At 44.4% G+C, this 19,756-nt stretch overlaps 1 protein-coding gene across 4 annotated transcripts in view; it reads left to right on the forward strand.

Annotated features, from left to right (window-relative positions):
* The window catches only part of TAF15 (TATA-box binding protein associated factor 15), a 368,603-nt gene that overhangs the window by 40,166 nt on the left and 308,681 nt on the right, over positions 1 to 19,756 (forward strand). For all 4 annotated transcript variants that reach the window (XM_069226735.1, XM_069226732.1, XM_069226733.1 and 1 more), the window contains exon 2: positions 6,711 to 6,756. In XM_069226735.1, coding sequence (XP_069082836.1) covers positions 6,711 to 6,756 — 46 coding nt within the window. The remainder of the gene's footprint in view (positions 1 to 6,710; positions 6,757 to 19,756) is intronic.

Genomic DNA, 19,756 nt, shown 5'->3' on the forward strand with positions numbered 1-19,756 from the left:
GGTCAGCAGGCTGCCAAGCTTAGTGTTCGATGTGGTATGGATACCACCAATTCGGTTGGGTGAATTATGGCTTCTTCAGGAGCGCTACGGAAAAGGGCATGGCTACTTTTACAATTTCTTAGAAGCTGTTTTCCCCCTATGGTGGTCGGTTTTTGCTATTATTTTGGACCAGGTCTGGGTCTCATTCCTCTATATTATAAGCGGGTCGCCTACGATGTATGTGCTCTCTTCGGAGAATCGTGTTTAACCCCAGCCCTTCGAACCAATTGGTGTAAGCCTATAGTTACTCTCTCCTACTTATTTGTTTCCCATTGGGAACTTGCTTGGTGCTCCTATGGGAGCAGTTTGGTTCCTTATGTCACTAGGATTTCTGCTGTTTTTGCATGTGTCCTTTTCCATTGGTACTATGGGAGAGGTTTTGTCTGCCCATTTTCCATGGGCTGCTTCCATGTGGGTACTACTTATACTCTAGATCCTCTTTTCTAGTTGTTTTTACCTCCAAGTGAGGGGCAGCATCTGTTGTCCCAAGAGGGCCCTATTTTCACGCTGCTTCTGACCTTTTGGGATGGTCATAAAGGTAGTCCCTTTTTTGCTCTGTTTTTACTCATGGGTATATTTTATTTATCTGTTTCTATTTTTCCTTTTGAGTATGTCCTTCCTTTTTTCGGGCATGGACCACAAATTCGGTGGACATGTTCCCTGATCATGAGTTCACTGTGGGGAGGGCAATAATTATATCCCACTGTTGGTTCATGAAGTGGATCTTGCCCATTAGCTCCATGCATGAGGGATGTGTGTAGCACCCCCATGGGGTGTCCTTGAAACCTATTATTTCATACGGTCCCTGTTATTGTCTCCTCCACCCTACTCTGGTAAGTTGGGCTTCATCCACTTGTGTGTGGGTTCCTGTCCTTCGGGTCCTGTCTCATTGGGGGGTTTATTTCCATTTCTGTGTATGTCTTGTTCGTCATCTTTTGTCACCTAATGCATGCCTTTTCATTGCAGGCTTCTACTCCTAGCATTGCTTCTTTATTGCTAGTTCAGTGGTGTGAAGGTTTTCCTCTTCTTCCTCACGTTATTTTTGTGTTCAGGCGGTTTTCAACGGATCTGGTTATTCCCTTTTGGCCTCACAGGCTTCTAAGGTCTGTTGTCCAGATTCCATCCTGGGGATCGATGTTTATATACTCCTTTTCGCAGTATTCATTGTTGTTCCACACTTGGACCACTTTCTTCTACGCTGGTTGTCCCTCTGGGATTTACCGCTTTTACTTCCATCCCTCCTTCAACAGATTTCTTCTGTTTGTTGCTTATGCCCCTTGTGTGCTTAGAATCTCCTAATGGGGTATTTCTCTACCTTGTGTTTCTGTTTTCCTGTACCACAAGGTTTCTGTCGGTTCGGCTCAGCAAGTGGTTCTACCACCCTTTGCTTTCTTTGGTGCACTGGCCTTGATTTTCATCTTTGCATGTTTTTTTCTTTCTTGAGGGGTGTTCTATCTCTCTCTCTCTCTCTCTCTCTCTCTGCCCCCCCCCCCTTTCTTTCCCTCCTGTGTTGTTTCTGTTGCACAACCCTTTTCCTTCCTATAATCTTGGACTAGGAGCGGTGGCTCAAGGTTCAGGTCTTGAGCCTTTGGTATGATTGCCATCTGCAGATCAAGGGTTCAGACCCCTCCTATGGTGTCCTGGTGCCTTAGTTTATGACATCTGTGTTGCCCTGGTCTTATGCATGACTCCGGACAATTTCTGTGGGACACATCCATGTCTTTACATGTCTATCCATCTGTATGGCTCCCTCAGCTGTTTTTTCCAGTCCTCCACCTTTACCCATTAATAGCATGCCATTGGCTAACCTTTTGTGTCTTCTGTTGACTGGCTCCAATTGCCCCACAGTTCTGTTTCATATCCTGGACACATACAACCTGTTGTTCGGTTTCTCTCCCTTCCAGCATGATGCTTCCTGCTTCTTATAGGTTAGCACTATGCATCTTGGTGCAAGCAGCATATATGTATAGCTTCCCTTCTTTCTTAACCTTTGGGGTTACCCCTTGATGGGTGTTCCATTCCTCCTACCGCAGTTACTAATGGGATGCTTTTGTACCTCGTTCCTTCAGCTCCTACTTTGGGGCAATTCATGTTCTTACCTGTTGTGGTTCTCTTCCAACAGATTCATTTTCACTACCGGGTCTCGGAAAATCATAAAAAATGTTACTAGACCAGCAGGTCGAGTAACTTAAGTAATCTACTCGACCTAACTGTAATGTACTTGGCCTGTAAACAGGTATCAAATTGTATGATCTGAAGCAAATACTTTACAGAATCGCATGTTTCTTCATTCTCACATATGACTGCACCTTCAAATATGTGAGCTCCCCATTTCTGCAGTAAAAAAATATCTCTTTTGTTTGAATAAGTTGACTAAAGGTTGCTGCATGTATCACGAGAATCTAGCCCACATATAGGGGGCACATAACCCATGACTTCTTTTAGTTGACTAACAGAATCGCCATCAGGACAGGTGAGTTTCTCAGTTTGTTTAAACACTCACTTTTAATAACTACATTTAATAATCCATGATGTGGTAGCATATTGTCATCTGCACACAGTAACATTCCAAGAAACGTCCAAAAACATCTCCACTAGCTTGCAGCTTTTCTGATAAAACTATATAGTGTATTAATCTGTGAAAACTGGGTTTCAGAAAGCATATCCTTTGCACATCAACACAAAGTATTCTGATTTGTTTTCATCCTATTAAACAATTTTTTCATCACACACATATAAAAAATGGCCTTTCACAACTACTGAAATATATTTTGAATTGTTTGCACAGTTGAGTTAAATGCTGTGTCTTGGGTAAAACCTGACACCCTATATCCTTTTATTTTTACACTCTAAAGCAGGCCACACAGTTCAACTTACAAAGTCCCAGAACTCTGCTGTCAGAAGGAAAATTAATTGTAAGACAAACTGACTTTTGACCTCTGTATGTGAACACACAGCAAATGTGACAAAAGAACAAGATTTAAAGGTATCTTTTATTGCCCTTCCACATTTCAACTGAACAGATCACCTGTTGGTTGTCAGCTTGCCAGAAGGGGCGAGTAAGTCTTAAAAATAGCTCGACCTGATCAAATAAGACTCGCCATAGCATGTGGTCGAGTAGATTTTTCGAGCCCTGATTACCATCTGTTTTTTTACCTCCATGACTTATCATATCGTCTTCTGATATTCTATGGGTTGTCCACTCTTTTTGAGTGATCTGCATACTTCTTCTCACCCTTGTCTGTCTCGTGTTTGGTCTACTGCTCCTCTGGTTGACCGGTTGTTTACTGAAAGACTTGGGTGGGATGTGTTGGCAGCCCCCCTCCTAGGTTGATATTGCTTTGGTATCTTATTCTACGATAAGGAATCTGCAGCTAGTTGTCTCTATCAGATGAACAAGTTACTTACCTTTGGTAATGAGTTATCTGGTAGAAACACAGATTAGCCGCAGATTCCTTATCGACCCACCCATCCTCCTTGCTTTGCGAACTGTGGTATCTGGCTTCAGTCTTGCTTCGGGCATTCCTTTGCTATGCTTTTCAAGTTAGTGGTTGTAACATCATATTTACATCCACCTCCTTGGTGTATACACTATCCCATTGCCAGTTTCTATGTGTAAGGAAATGCCTCCTTGGCATGGTTACCCCCTGACTTTTTACCTTTTGTTGATGCCAGTTATGATTGAAAGTATGCGGGGACCCTTCTAACGAGGCCCCAGCACCAGTGTTCTTTCCCTAAACTGTACCTTTGTTCCCACAATTGGCACACAGATAAGTCCCTTGTAAATGGTACCCCTGGTACCAAGGCCCTGATGCCAGGGAAGGTCTCTAAGGGCTGCAGCATGTCTTATGCCACCCTGGGGACCCCGCACACAGCACATGCAGACTGCCTCACAGCTTGTGTTTGCTGGTGGGGAGACAATGACTAAGTCGATATAGCACTTCCCTCAGAGTGCCATGCCCTCCTCACGTTGCCTGTGGCATAGGTAAGTCACCCCTCTAGCAGGCCGAACAGCCCTAAGGCAGGGTGCACTATACCACAGGTGAGGGCATATGTGCAAGAGCACTATGCCCCTACAGTGTCTAAGCAAAACCTTAGACATTGTAAGTGCAGGGTAGCCATAAAGAGTATATGGTCTGGGAGTTTGTCAAACACGAACTCCACAGTTCCATAATAGCTACACTGAAATCTGGGAAGTTTGATATCAAACTTCTCAGCACAATAAATGCACACTGATGCCAGTGTGGAATTTATTGTAAAATGCCCCCAGAGGGTATCTTAGAGATGCCCCTTGAATACCAGTCCGACACCTAGTGCTAGGCTGACCAGTTTCTGCCAGCCTGCCACAACCAGGCAAGTTTCTGGCCACATGGGGAGAGTGCCTTTGTCACTCTGTGGCCAGGAACAAAGCCTGTACTGGGTGGAGGTGCTTCTCACCTCCCCCTGCAGGAACTGTAACACCTGGCGGTGAGCCTCAAAGGCTCATGACTTTTGTTACAGCACCCCAGGGCATCCCAGCTAGTGGAGAGGCCCGCCACTGCCTCCACGTTTGGCGGCAAGGCTGGAGGAGATAATGAGAACATCAAGGAGGAATCACCCACCAGTCAGGACAAGCCCCTAAGGTGCCCTGAGCTGAGGTGACCCCTGCCTTTAGAAATCCTCCATCTTGAGATTGGAGGATTCCCCCAATAGGATTAGCGATGTGCCCCCCTCCCCTCAGGGAGGAGGCACAAAGGGGGTGTAGCCACCCTCCAGGACAGTAGCCATTGGCTACTGCCCTCCTGACCTAAACACACCCCTAAATTTAGTATTTAGGGGCAACCCAGGAAATCAGATTCCTGCAACCTACACAAAGAAGGACTGCTGACCTGAAAGCCCTGCAGAGCTGACGGAGACGACAACTGACTTGGCCCCAGCCCTACCGGCCTGTCTCCAGACTCAAAGAACCTGCACAGCAGCGCATCCGACAGGGACTAGCGACCTCTGAAGCCTCAGAAGACTGCCATGAACCCGAAGGACCATCAAACTCCCGTGAGCAGCAGCACTGTTCAAAAACAGCAAAAACTTTAAAACTTCCTTGCAACTTTCAAAGAACTCACTCTTTCCACTGGAAGCGTGAGGCTTCACCCTCTGCACCCGGCTCGAGAACCAACACTGCAGGGAGGACTCCCAAGCGACTGCCACCTTGTGAGTAACCTGAGACTACCTCCCTGGACCCCACAGCAACTCATGCAGAGAAGATCCAGAGGCTCCCCCATTGCAACTGCCTGGAACAAAGAACCCGACGCCTGGACCAAGCACAGCACCCGCAGCCCCCAGGTTAGATCCAAGGAGAGCGCTAAGCTTTTATGTGGACAGAACGAAGGATTTCAGGCTGGAGGATCAGCTTTTCATCGGGTACGTGGGAAAGAGGAGAGGAAAGGCAGTCCACAAGAGAACACTCTCCAGGTGGGTCATTCTTTGCATTAAAATGTGTTACTCTTTAGCAAAGAAAGTACCCCCTGATGGTATAAGAGCTCATTCCACCAGAGCTAAGTCGGCCTCTTCGGCCTTGGCTAGGGGTGTTCCTGTGGTCGACATCGGCAAGGCCGCAACTTGGTCATCCCTCCACACTTTTGCGAAGCATTACTGCTTGGATTCTGAGGTTAGGAGAGATGGCCATTTTGCATGGTCAGTGCTGCAGGATTTCTTGGTTTGACCATTCAGGCACCCACCACCGAGTGCAGTACTGCTTTGGGACTCTATTCAATAGGTGAGGAATCCACAGGTAGTTGTATCCATCAGAAGAACGAGTTACTTACCTTCGGTAACGACTTTTCTGGTGGATACATTAGCTACCTGTGGATTCCTCACGGTCCCACCCGCCTCCCCGTTGCATGTCTGGTCTAACCAAGTTGTTCTTGGGTGTGCTCCTCTTGGTTTTTGAGGACTTGTACATAAACTGTGTATATGTGTGTATATATATATATATAATTATTCGTGTATTCATTTAGTTATTTTATTCTTAAAAAAAAAAAAAAAAATGTTGGTACTGACGTCGGCACGTCGGCGAGAACCTCTTATTGCCTGTATGAAGTCAGGCGGCGTCGCGTGGGCAATTGTGACGTCCTCGTCGACGTGCAGAAGCTAGGAAGAAGATTTCCGTCGAATGCTGGCGCAATGGGAGTATTCAATAGGTGAGGAATCTACAGGTAGCTAATGTATCCACCAGAAAAGTCGTTACCGAAGGTAAGTAACTCGTTCTTTGCCACTATCTTACCTCTAAGGGGAACCCTTGGACTCTGTGCACACTATCTCTTACTTTGAGATAGTATATACAGAGCCAACTTCCTATACTATGTGACTCCGCGTTGTTGTGCGGATTATAGTCACAGAAGAAACTGATGTCGGGGGAGGAAGTATATGGACTCTGCGGATGTCATATCTGGGGAAGACATTGCTACGGAGTCTCACCACCCCTCTACATACTCTCAGAGGTACTGCTGAAGAAAGGTTTTCCGGATCCAGTCTGACGCGTGGGGAGAATTCTAAGATAAGGAATCTGTGGCTAGTCTGTTTCTCTACCAGATAAGGCGTTACCGAAGTAAATAATTTGTTCTCTGTGCTGACTTGGTTACACAAAATTAAAGATGTTTCTAAAGACCTATAATAGTTTTTTTTTTCTTTATTAGATTCTGGAAATTATGGTAACCCCAGCAGTGGACATTCGCAGCAGAGGTATGTTCTTATATGTTGCCGTTGTACAAGACCATCCTATGTTGAATGTATGTTTGTTTTTCTTTTTATGAGACCTCATAGAAATATTATTTTCATTATTTGATAGTGTACCCAGCAATTTCTTGTGTATTTATTAGGTTTCGCTGTAATGGAACTGTGCAGCAACCCACTGATGCAACACTTTGGGGATGTTTTTAAACAAACTCCATGCTTTTCGCTGTGTGTGTGTGTGGGGGGAATAACCTACATGACCTTGGCTACAGCAAGTCCCTTCTTGCCCAACATGCCTGCCCCTTCTGCACCATGAGAGCCCTGCCCTGACCAGTCAGTCCCCCACTCCCAACCCACTCCAGCCTGTCTGCTACCCTGGAATCCTGAATGCACTCAATGACCGACTGCTGACCCCGTCCGCATCCTGTGACAAACCATCCGGCACTTAGTGAGCACCCAGTTTCCACCTTGCCTGCGTTACGCAAACACTTGCTTGTTGTTGTTCAAGCTAGTACTAATTCACAGGAGGTAACTTTTTCCTGCAGCTGTGCGGGCCCTCGCTCCACATAAGTGGAAGCAGGAGCAGCATGGCAATGGAGAGCCGTTGGAAGAGAATTGCATGGCACTTGGCAACATGTGGGGATCCGTATCTTGAAAACCACCACTGGTAAAATATTGGCTCCCACATAATTGTTGCATTTATTGGCCAGTTGTGGACATTCATGGCATTATTACCATTGCCCTCTTCTGGTACCATTCTAGCCCTTGCACAAATGATGTTTGTTCTTTAAATATTGTAGGCATTCATGACACGATACCCACTCTTTGTAGAAAGCTCACTATCACATATTGGTGGCATTGTCGCAAATTGCAGGGATCTATGTAGGCCCAAATGGTATGTTGAAGTCTGTCTCTTCCATAATGCTGCTCTCTATGTAGTTGGGGGTATCCCTAACATATTGTAGGTGTGCATGGCATGAATTTGTCCACCCTGTCATAATGATGGCCCTAGCTTACCAGTGGTAATTCCTGGCATGCTATGATGGTAATAATGCATGAATGAAAATCATTTTACTACATTAAAGTTCTGGGGCTCATAGAAGAGCAGAACCAGCGTAAGTGCACAAATGTAAGGTGAATGCTAGTGTAAATGTTAGTCAACCGTGCCCTCAAAATCCAAAGGAGATGCACCTTTTTCAGTGCCTGGGTTTTAGATAGAGGGTTGTGCAAAGTGATATCTATCGCCTCTGTAAATCACTGTTTTGTGTTATATTGAGAGTTGGAAGCTACACTCTTCTGCCAGCATAATATGAAGGGCATTTCATTTTGGGGCATATTTTGCTTTCTGATTGTTTACTGTTTGGTTTTCAGTATTGCAGAACTCCGGGGTTGTAGTCTGTCTTCTGCACGCCCTTAAACAATGCACCAACTGTAATGTAACTAATCTTAGCAATTCTTTCTAATGGTGTTGTTACATTGGTAAATAACGTTTTCGGTGGTTATCCTGCTATCACAGTTGTCAATCAATATTTTTTATTGCATCAATAAATTGCAAATCTACATTTATAAGACATTTATTGTTATTTCTAGAAAACATTAGCACTTCAATATTTATGTGCCAGAGATACAGAGTTCAGACATTAATGCTTTACTATCCAAGTCCGTTTTGTAAATAACACAAAGGCAAATTTGGGCGTGTCTATCCATTGAATTAATGTCTTAGTGTACAGAAACATGAAAATTCAAAGACAACTAGTAGTGCCTACAACAGCATTCACATTTGCACGATAAACGTCGGCTACACACTGTTTACGTAAACAGTGACTCAATTTGTACAACCATTGTCAAGTGTACATAATGTGACTGCAGCTATACTAACTAGCAACTATACTTCAACAGTGTGGTGGTTGAAATATCACATGGTCATAGTACAGCCATAATATGTTGCAGTTTTGAGGGAGCTTTAGCAAAAAGTATTTTTTGTGCACTCGCAGTATAACTGTAAAATGTTAGTAAAAATTAAAATCGTAGATATCCTTCCATGCCGCATTACTACTCATTGCAAACAAAAGTTTACCAAATTTCTCAATAGCAAATAATATCGTACAGGAAGTGACCATAACTTGGACTATGACTTGAATAGTTTTGCAAAATGGGATATAGTATACATGGTCCTAACTTTAGTTTTTCCTCTTTACAATATGCCCATTCAAACAGTTAGATCATAGTTTATTGGAGAAGTGGTATTGGGAGCATTGTGGGAAAGCAGAATGTTAGAACATTTGCTGTTGGCTGCAAGTTTTTGTCTTTTATAGAATATACCTGTAAGAAGATTGTGCTTTATTTGAGATGTAGTATGTCATTAGCATGGCACTATGGCAAATAAGAATATCATATTTATTCCAGTACATTGATGTTTAGTAAGCCAATAGTAATGTTCTTGCGTTTCGTGCATTTTACGGCTTGGACATGCACCCCAATTCCCTGATACTAGGAAGGTTAGTAATGAATCTTATTTTTTAGAATACTTTGTCCTTACCATTATGTCCCCTATATTCAGTTTACTTCAGTAAACTGTTAATGTTTTTTCACCTAATACTTTCCAGATGTGGATCATATTTCAGTATATTTCAGTGATTAAAATAATCATATGGGAATATATGGCTGACATGTATTTAGCACGCTCATTTTTATCTCCATTCTAATTGTAAATGTTGCCTGGTCAGCTGCTGAAAAACCCAGATAGTCCCAGTGAATCCGGGACACTTGGTCATCTTAAGTATGGTGTGACATTGTCCTTGATGTTTTTGGGGACTTTGCTAATGTTGCTATGTATTAGGGTTATCGTTTTCAAATATATTGTTGACCTGACAATGTAGCTTTATTAAGGATGATGAAATATGAGGCAATTAAGGCAAATTTACAAACTTTTTATACTGCTAAATTGTGCAATAACTGTAGTTTCTTCAAATTAGTCTTCCCTGGCTGCAGTATATTAAGTCAGTCTTAGCCCCAATAATTGCCCTTGAAATGCTAAATCGATTGTGTTGCACTAAAAGTTCAAACAATATTTTCCTGGCTATACATCAAAAAGCTAACAGAAAGGAGTAATGGTCTGAATTGTGGTGTTTCAACTAATGGTTTGTTCAGATAAATAGGAATTATGTAATTACAGAATTAAAACTTGAATCATTTGCATTCATCCAATAATGAACCACAGGAAAATATTGGTAACTTTCTCAGGATAAGTTTCTAGACTTTGATATAGATGGGAAATCACTTAAGTGTCATAAGTATAATTTTAAAAGCTGATTTTCAAAGTGATGAACTGTCGGATACTGCTTGACTGTTTCTAAAACATGATAGGCAATAAGGAGATAAGCAAAAACGATGTTGCACAGTCAGAAAGAACTGTTTCGGCTTTTTTTGAAATTTATATTTTTAACATTTGACAACTAAAAATTATGACCAAAAACATCACGTCCTAGCAGTGGTGGTTAATTGCACGAGTTAGTATGGAGCTGTGATTCAGGTAAGCACGTTTTACAGGCATCAATGGGCATGTTTAGGGCACAACCCTCGAATATGGTACTAGCTTTCATCCATTTCCGACCTAGTAAAATTCTCAAATTGGGTCGTCTCCATTATGTAACCTCAAATCCAACACTCATAAACTAGGCTCCCCATCCTATGCTATCCCCTCTGGCTCAGGAGCAAGGGGAAAGGGGAAACTGGGACTGTAGTGAGCAAATTAAAAATAGCAACAACCAAAGTCTGGAGGGGGCCGGGGAGGGGTCAGGATGTAGAGGGATACAGGGAACTGCAGGCAGCACAGCATGGGCAAGGAGGCACAAGACTTCAGAGGTCATGGGACCAGGCCTCCTCCGTGGGCATCAGCTGCGCCTTTCGCATTTGGGGCTCCACTATGGTTCCCTTCCCTCGGGTCCTTCTGTTCTGAGTCCGTGTCTCCCCCTGGATGTTCCCATTGCTCCAGAACCTTTGACCACAGAACAACTATGGCACACCTCCTCACCCCGCGCATCTTCCCTAAGCAGGACTCTTTCCTCAGCCTTGGCCCAGGTGGTGACATCCCTTATCCATGTCGCAAGCAAAGGACCCTTCTCTGACTTCCATGCCATTACAGTTCTTTGTTTGGCCAGCACAAGGGCCAGATCCAAGAACCTAGAGCCCACTTTGCGAGTCTTGGGCCCGGGGGCCCCCCTTCCCCCACTCCCTGGAGGCAAGTCTTGACTGTGCACAGAAGGGAGCAGCCCAGTGCAGTGTGCAATCATAGGAGGACCTCATAACCGAAGCCCAGGACACCACCACGTCATAGGACAAAAAAATCTACATTGGGTTGGTGACACTAGGGACATTCACAAGACACTCCACCATAAATGACCTGTAGCCCTTGGAGGCTAAGATAGTTCATGTCCACAGAGTTAAACTGTATATACTTCAGTCTTGTATTTTGAGGAACCTTCGGCGATTAGGCCAGTATCTTACTCCATTCTCTGTCAGTGACTTAGCACCCCAAAATGCCATCCCACCTGGCCCTAAGGGTCACCATTGGTCTCTGCCTCATGTCGTTCAAAGTCCTATAGAACAATGTCAAAAGGTGCCAGCCCTATAGTCAGCAGTAGTTGGAACACTGCATGGGGTGGTGGTTCGACCCTTCCTCCATCTGAGAGGTCCTCAAAAGTCCTTACCAGAGCTTCATAGGTGTGAAATTGACATTGGGACAGAGGGTGCTGCTCCAATAGCTTTTCGAGGGGGGTGAGAGTGCCCAGCTGGTAGCAGTACCCTAATGACACCAATCATGCCTTCAACCAGTCCAAGACCTGGGGGACAATGAAACGGGCAATGGGATCCCCATAGGTAGTGGCAAGGCTGGGGCATAAATTGGGGCCCTCTGGGTCCAAACTGCACAGCACCTCCAGCATTGCAGGGCCACTAGTAACCGGGTGCTCGGTTGTGGAATAACCACAGCAGGATGGAGAAGCTGGGCCAGAAGAACTCCCTGATAGGGGGCCAGGCCCAGGAGGGCCAATTTGTCCCACAGGGTCTCATAAAGCGACCAGGTGGCCCATTGAAGCTGCACCATCAGGTAGAACAACTCAGTCGGGAGCCCCCAGTCCTCCCTCATCTGGTGGATGTTTTAGAACTCAAAGCAGTGCTCAATGGCGGCCCCCCCATTCCCATTTCAAGTCACGGAGCAGGCCGTTCAACTGTATAGACCATACAGCCGGCACTTTGACTGGGAGGATGTGAAGAAATATACCAGACGAAACAGCTTCACCATTTTGGAAGCTGATATTCAGGCCATGATAGGCAACCTCAAGGACTTTCAGAAAGAGACACAAGTTTTAAGGGAGCGGAGCACTCCGCCCCAGGTTATCCTCTCTCTTATCATTCAGGCTGTAAAACACCTGAATGCCCCGATATATAAAGGTAGTGTGAGTCCATGCAAGCCCTGGGGGAAGATCTGGAGGCTGGTGGGTCCCTTGTCTAGTCGGAAACATGAAGGTGTTGGTCCTGTTGATCCATAAGCCCAAAAGTGACGCAAACACCTCCAACTGTCTGAGTGCATCGGGGGTGCTATCAGGTTCATCATATAAGTATAGAAGGAGACCATCTGGATAAAGTGAGATGAGGTGTCCAAGACCATACACCATGATAATGTTGCTTCAGCCCTCCAGACGAAACAGTTCCGCCAGAGGCTCCTGTTAATGTTAATGGGACACTACTACTTTTGTGTTGTAATCCAAATGTTTAAGGAGGTCCTAGATATTGCAGCCACCTCAGGCAGCCTTCTGCACAAAGTGGATTAGTAAATGATATCAAGAGCCACAGGGAAATCAGCAGTATCAAAAGTGCCCAGGGGTGTGGAATTTAATAAAATATCTACTTGTCCATGGGACAGATTGCTTCATAAATCTACTTGTCCTGTTAAAAAAATCCCTTTGGTGCCATGTAGTGCGGCGACAAATTATGGCAGCGATCTCATTATAGGAGAGCTCTGATAATAGACTCTCTGATCATGCCAGGGCTCATACTATTCTAGGGCTTGAATACTAGCAATTTCCTTATTTCCTTATTTTGGCACCATTCAGCAGATCTACAACCTGAGACAGCGATAGGTCTGAGCAGTAATTTTAGGGCTGGAATGCCCTTTTGAGTCTATGCAAACCTACTAACATGCATATTTTAGGGATTAACACCAGCTGTTCTCTAATCTTTTCTCATACAGAAAAAAGGGAAAAAAAGTTAGAAATGTACCCCTGACAAGGACAGAAGTAAAACTTCCTGCAGGGTTGGAAAAAAGTGGCTGGAGGGAAAGTGAACTTGTAAACACGCAACAGATTTTCACATGAGCAAATATACACATGCATACTCGCTCATGCTAAAATATGGTTCACAAATATTTTCTAGGAGTACCTTTTCCTTGCCTACTTCTGTAACTTAGTGTGAATTCATGAAAGCTGTAAATCTGCACTAATGCAAGGATATATACTAAGTGTGCATTCTTGTGATTTTCTTTAAGAATTGAGCCCTTAATTGATTGATTGTATTAAAATTCTTTCTCTCTCTTTCGGTTGGCTTCACTGTGAGTGAGAGCATTCTATCCTTTCACAAGGAGCATATTAGCAAAAAAAGGTGTGCTTTATGAGACCCAAAATAATTTTGCGTTTTGACAATGTTTGTTATGATAGTGAGGGTCCAGCAGCTCCCACAACAATAAAGTTTTATAAAAAAACATCTCAAAACAAGACATGCATTGACAAAACCAAAAAGCTTACATCACTGCCAGGCCAATTGACTTTGCCAATGCTTATTTATCTTCATGTTTCCAATACTCTTGTTGGAACTGGTTACACTGATTTTTCCATTATGATTTTATTTTTGGACGTACTAGCATGCAGTAGCACATTTTACTGAATGATACTTTAAAATAGACTTCTCCAGCGAGTAGCTCGTGAGCTACTGGTAGCTCTCCAGCTACCTTTGTCGTTTTCCTGTGTGCAGCCTAGTCAACTAAATTAAAAACCTCTGCTTTGTCAAATTAATATATGTATAATGAAATTGAAAGTCCTGTATTAAAGATGAAAATTTGTGCAATTTCAGAGCTCAAAAGCTGATGTTTAAAGACAAATGTAAGAATTTCCAAAATATATTTCCAAATAGTGTTGGGAAGACATTAATAATAATATTAACTTTGTGCTAAGGGCATTGTAGTTATGGCTAATATTTACTGCCCATGTAGAGGCATTCCACACTGACAAACTATGTTTACATTTCTGCAAAATAAACATGAAAACGTGTTGCCCTTGACCCCCCAACAATATGTCCTGGGCGTCGGGCTATAGGAATTCCACACCCCTAAAAAGTACCATATCTCCTGAGTAAGAAATGTTTAAGTAGTGGACTGCACATTAGTTACAGTTGTTGCAGTTCATCTCTTATGATGGTGAAAATGGGATCAAAAGTAGCTAAAAATACGATTCGTTTCTCAAATGCTTGAATCTGAAGTCTAATTGCTTCTGCAATAGATATAGAAGTCAGGCAGTGTTACAGATTGGATGATAGTTTTCAGGTCTCGGCTAGACAGTACATGTGCTCTCTCTTTGAGACTGTTATAATCTTAAAGTAGGTTTAGAGCCCGCCCATTGCTTACCATTTGTTGGCTTGACTGGCACTTTTCTTTACAGCCTCATAATTAGGCACTGCAGGCCTAGCATCATGTCTGTTCCTTTCCATGGAGCAGGGACCAAGCACTGATTGATTCAACTTAGTCAGTACCCGTCCGCTGCTCCTAACATGATTGTGGTACTTCTTTTTAACTCATAGGGCTCTACAAACAGAAGGTGTGTGGTTGGCAAAAATGTACCCAGCAGGACAAACAAAATTGCAAAGTTTATTTTCTATTATTGTTTCTTTTATTTTGCCAAGTCTTCTTTGCTCACTTAGCACTCATGTTTTATTTTTGCTCGTGGGCACGGTTCTCAAAAGATGACGGTTATCTTGTTCTAAATATTGCAAAGCAATGTTGTTTCTTTCCCCACCCCACACCAAATCTGCCCTGATCCAATGTGGTCTTCCCCACTTCACACCAAAACAGTCTGTCCTTCTCCAATCAGTCCTGCTCGAATCGATCTTGCTCCAGTCAACCCTGCTCCAGTCCAAAACAATCTGCCCTGCTCTAGCCCAAGACAATCTGTCCCTCTCCAGTCTGCCCCAAGCCAGTCCAAACCAATCTGCCCCACTCCAATCTAAAACAGTTCGTCCCACTCCAGTCTAAAACAGGCTGCCCCACTCCAGTCTAAAACAATCTGCCCCACTTCAATCTGCCCCAAGCCAGTCCAAACCAGTCTGCTCCACTCAAATCCAAAACTATTTGCCCCACTCCGATCCAAAACAATCCGTCCCGAAAACAATTTGCCCCCCTCTAATCCAAAACAGTCCGACCGGTTCCCAATTTGCTCCGCTCCTATCCAAAACAATTTGCCCCACTCCTATCCAAAACAACTTGCCCCGCTCCAGTCCAAAGCAATCTGTCCTGAAAAACATGTGCCCTGCTCCATCCAAAACAAATTGCCCCACTCCAATCCAAAACAATTTGCCCCACTCCAATCGGCTGCTCTCCAATATTTATTACCAGGAATTTGTGTAGCACACATAGCCTCTACCCTTGAGTGTAAAGGGGCCCATTGTCAGTTTTTGGCTGAATTCTAGCAACTCAGTGAGCATGATCAGGTAGGGCCAAAGGTGGTGTTGATGTTATAAGTAGCAGTAAAACTGAGTGCTTTCCAACCCAAATTTGTTTTGGATGTCCACATAGAGTTTGATTACCGTGCCAGTCGGGTGTCCCTTGGTGATGATGCTCAGTGTGTTCCATCCTCGAACGCCTGCAGGGATGCAGTGTGCGAGAGAAGGATGTCATGCTACAGGGGTATCTCCTGTGTCAGTTTTCCTTCCCACCTCATATCTGTCACCTCTGTGCCGCACTAACCCCCCACCAAGAAGACTCGTATGGCACATGGGGCCCTGTTTTAACAGTTGTCTGCCTACTGTGTGCCACAAGAGAAGATGCTGTACCATAGAGGACATATCTTGCAAATTGCCCAGTTGTGAAATGCATGTATATATTTTTCTTTATATATTTTATAACAATGTATTGGATTTTACCTTGTGGTTACCGTTTCTCAGCTACCCTAGAGCATAGGATACGCGCACTGATCTTCCCCAAGGGAGTTAAAATACAGTTAATGGGTTCAGGCCAGAGAGACTGTTTCCCCATTATATTCCTATTATTTCATTTGACAGAAAAAAATCCCTGTTGAAAATGGGGCATTTTAGGTCCAAAGAGGTTGCAGTTTAGGAAGGTAATCTCCCAAAAAGCAACTTAAATGCAGTTCATTTTAACACCCCATATCTGCTCTCCCAGAAAGCACAAAAGGAGACGGTGGGTAAAGAAGTTTTGGGTGAGGAGGTCCGGCTCCCAACTGTGTTACACACAAAAGGAGAGAGACAATTTTAGATGAAGCCCCATCTCCCAAAGAGTTATGAAGTATTTCCATCTGTTCTGCGCCCTTTTTTTCGGGCCCATTTCTCAAAGGGGATAAATCAACTTCGCTTTACCCTGGACCTTTCCAGGTCACAAGAAATAGGATTGAAACATTGATTTCTCCCTTAAAATGCCCAAAAGTGATGCCTCATTTCTTAATGGATTAGATTTTTATTTTTTGACAGCATCTTGTAGAAACTAACCTTACTGATCTCGATTTTTTGGCAGTCAACCTAATGCTGGCCAAAGATCAGGACCACAGTGATAACAATGATAGGTGGCCACTGGCGGCAACTAATCACAATAATACAACAATTTCACCACTCGCACACCAGCAGTAAAGCCGGACGCTTTCGCTTCAGCAGCGTACAAACTATCCAAATACCAGACTGTAGTCACACTATAGTAAACCCAAAGTCAGTCAGTAGAGTCAGTAGTACATGCGGGTGTGCAGAAATCCACCACAGGGTGCACGCCGCACAACCTACTGCCAGCCGCCTCCGCAACTCACAGGGAACCTGCGGCCTGCTACACAACTGTCCAAAAGTGCAGCCTTAATAACTGTCCGGTCTCAAACACTCCAAACTCCAGGCAGCCAGACAGCAGAAATACCAAGAAAAAGGTCTGCAAATGAAAAGACCAACTCCAGTCACATTACAGGTACAGGCAAATCGGGGGCAGAGGGGGTAACAGGAGAGACAAGGCAGAGCACCATTAGGACGACCGGGGGAGGTGAGTAACCAGAGGCTTCCCACCACACTCCTTCCAAACTCGCTTACCGTCCTAACTGCAAATTCTGAAAACCCTAACCACTCCTATGCATGCCTAAAGGCTATAAGCTCTTATATAAATGCTTCGCACGATGATGCACCAGGTGTTCATCAGAAGACCAGATCCCTGGTGATAAATCTCTGACGTACAAGTAGGCACAGGTAAGCAGACAGCAGTGCTGTGGTTAATAAATGCAGCACGAGCTTAGGTAGTTCTGAATAAATCCGAAAAACAACCCTAGGATAATCCAGCACAGGGCAGGACAAATCAAGGTGGCAGTGAGCAGGTCTCACCGGGGGCCACACAAAAACCGCACCCAGTCCTAGCTGAGGTGTTTCCGGGAAAAACCCTGGGGCGCGTTCTCAGCAGTAGCTGTCTGTGGCTGCACTTAACTGGTGAGCAGAAACTCCTCCGCTGCCAGAATCTGCGGCTCGCCTGAAATTGCCTCACTGCACCTTGTCGCACATCACTCCTCGCCACGCCTCGCAAACTGAAAGAGACAGGGGCCGAGGCAGAAAAGAGGAGGCCCCGGTTCCGTGTCGCGCCACCCCCCACCCACTGCACCACCGCCCTGCTCACCGTCACCGCTGCCCTTTCTCCTTATCTCCCTAACCCTTTTACAGCCCGCAACCACCGTGGACCATGAGGTAAAGAGTGATAAATTCGAAGGGTGCCAGGCAGGAAGGCAGGTGGGTGGATGAGCGGGCACCTCAAGTGTACCTCAAGCAGGCTGCAATATCACCAACAGATTGACAGGCAGGTGGACTGATGTAGTGTGCACGGTGAGTCGTGCCTGACTCCTGATTTTTTGCTCTCTCCTCTGTGTGTGATGAGAAACAAGGCACAGTACCCAGCACGCGACTCTAGGTCTCGGCTTTCGCCCCTGCTCACGATGAGACGCGAGGCACCCGGCTCACGATGAAACATGAGGCACTCCTCAGCTCCTGGCTCTCACCTCTCCCGTTAACTTCCGCACGTATCCGCCTCCACTCTTGCATCTGGATATGTACACCATGTTACACTAACTGATCTTTGGTCTACAGGGGGCATTCTAAGTTTCTGAGATTATTTAATCATCCAAGTAATTTTGGGTTCCTGGCTGTCAAGCTTGTTGAAACAGATGTTGGTTACTGACCCTCTCTTAGAAAGCCTGTGGTGCCAGTGGCTTCAGCCCTAGTTTCGGTCTTCTTATTGTCTCAGTCAAAGCTGTTGTTGAACTTAGTGCGGTGGTTCTTTGACTTTTGTCTTCATTTGACCCCACTTAATCACTACTGGAATCCAGGGATCCCTTACTGAATATTTATTAGAAGCCAGGGATCCCAGACTCGTCATTTTCTTTTGTTTATTCTTTTATGCATAGCTTAACCATCAAACATCAATATAATACAACATTGCGCCTTGTACATCCCCCTATTTCCCAGAGTTCTTCACACTGTTGATCAGGAGAAACAGTTGTACTCCAGCACATACTTTCCTCCTATTATTGATCTCCGTTGTCTCACCATCTGTTCAGTCCCCAATCAATGGAATCCCTCAGTGTGTACATCCCTGCTTCTTGTGTCTCTATGCAAGTCCTTATGTGTTCTGCGATCCCCAGTTATCCCAAATCTCTTCAAATTTCTGCTGGTACCCTTGTCCCATATACACCTCACTTTCTATCAGCTTGAAGTGATCCAAAGCTTTTTCCCAGGCTCAGTGCTGTGGGGAGAGTCTCACTACCCCATTTCTGGGCTATGCATCTCTTTGCCACCATGTAGCCCACATTAATTAGAATCTTCTGGTACCATGACACATCCATTGGCCCCCAGATGCCCAATAGTGCTGTGGTGGGCTGCACTCCAGGGGTACTCCAAAGGCTTTCTCCAGTGAACCTCTTCCCAAAAGGTCTTGAGGCGGGGACAACTCCATAATGTATGCCAAGAGAGTTCCCTCCATACTCAGCCCTTTGAGACAGCCCACGTTCACCCCTCTACCAATTCTGTATAATAATTACCTTGTGTTGTGGGTTTGGTGGAGGATTTTAAGTTGAATCAGGCAGTAGCCGGACTAAGCATTTTTGAAGATTTGAATTACAAAACCATACAAAAACAGTACAGAAACAAGCATTCAGCAACCAAATACATATAATAAAATGTTACTTTACAAACAACTATTAGAACATAGAAATTTTATTGGAAAGGTTAGAGCTTTTCTAAATTCAACTGAACCCATATCATATTCTGTTTTATTCTCTTACACTGCTCCCAGGATTCAATCTGATGAGACCAACTTAATTTTTAGTCTTCAGTTCATTTTTACTTCTTTAGTCACTTGCACTTTATTAATCAGTTAATATTTTTTAATTTTCGAACGGTCGCAAACTGCCTGAGTAAGCTTTGTGGACACCCAGGGGTCCCCGTACCACAGGTTAAGAACCACTGACTTTGCTTGTCACAGACCTACCTGCTGAAGACCGTGGCTGCCTCTTCATGGCTGCTGTGGTTGATTGTGACATTAAAAACAGTGTCTACTCCAACAGGGATGAAGACATTTGGGAGAACAGTGGTCATTTTATAAATTGCTAGGCTCCAGTCTGAGAAATGTTTGAGTATGCCTATGTTTGGCATACCTAGGATACTTTTCAAATATTTCTTAACCTCTTTGGTTTGGAATCGGATCCTTTATCATTTATGA

This window comes from Pleurodeles waltl, chromosome 3_2 (assembly GCF_031143425.1).
Source record: "Pleurodeles waltl isolate 20211129_DDA chromosome 3_2, aPleWal1.hap1.20221129, whole genome shotgun sequence".
NCBI lineage: Eukaryota > Metazoa > Chordata > Amphibia > Caudata > Salamandridae > Pleurodeles > Pleurodeles waltl.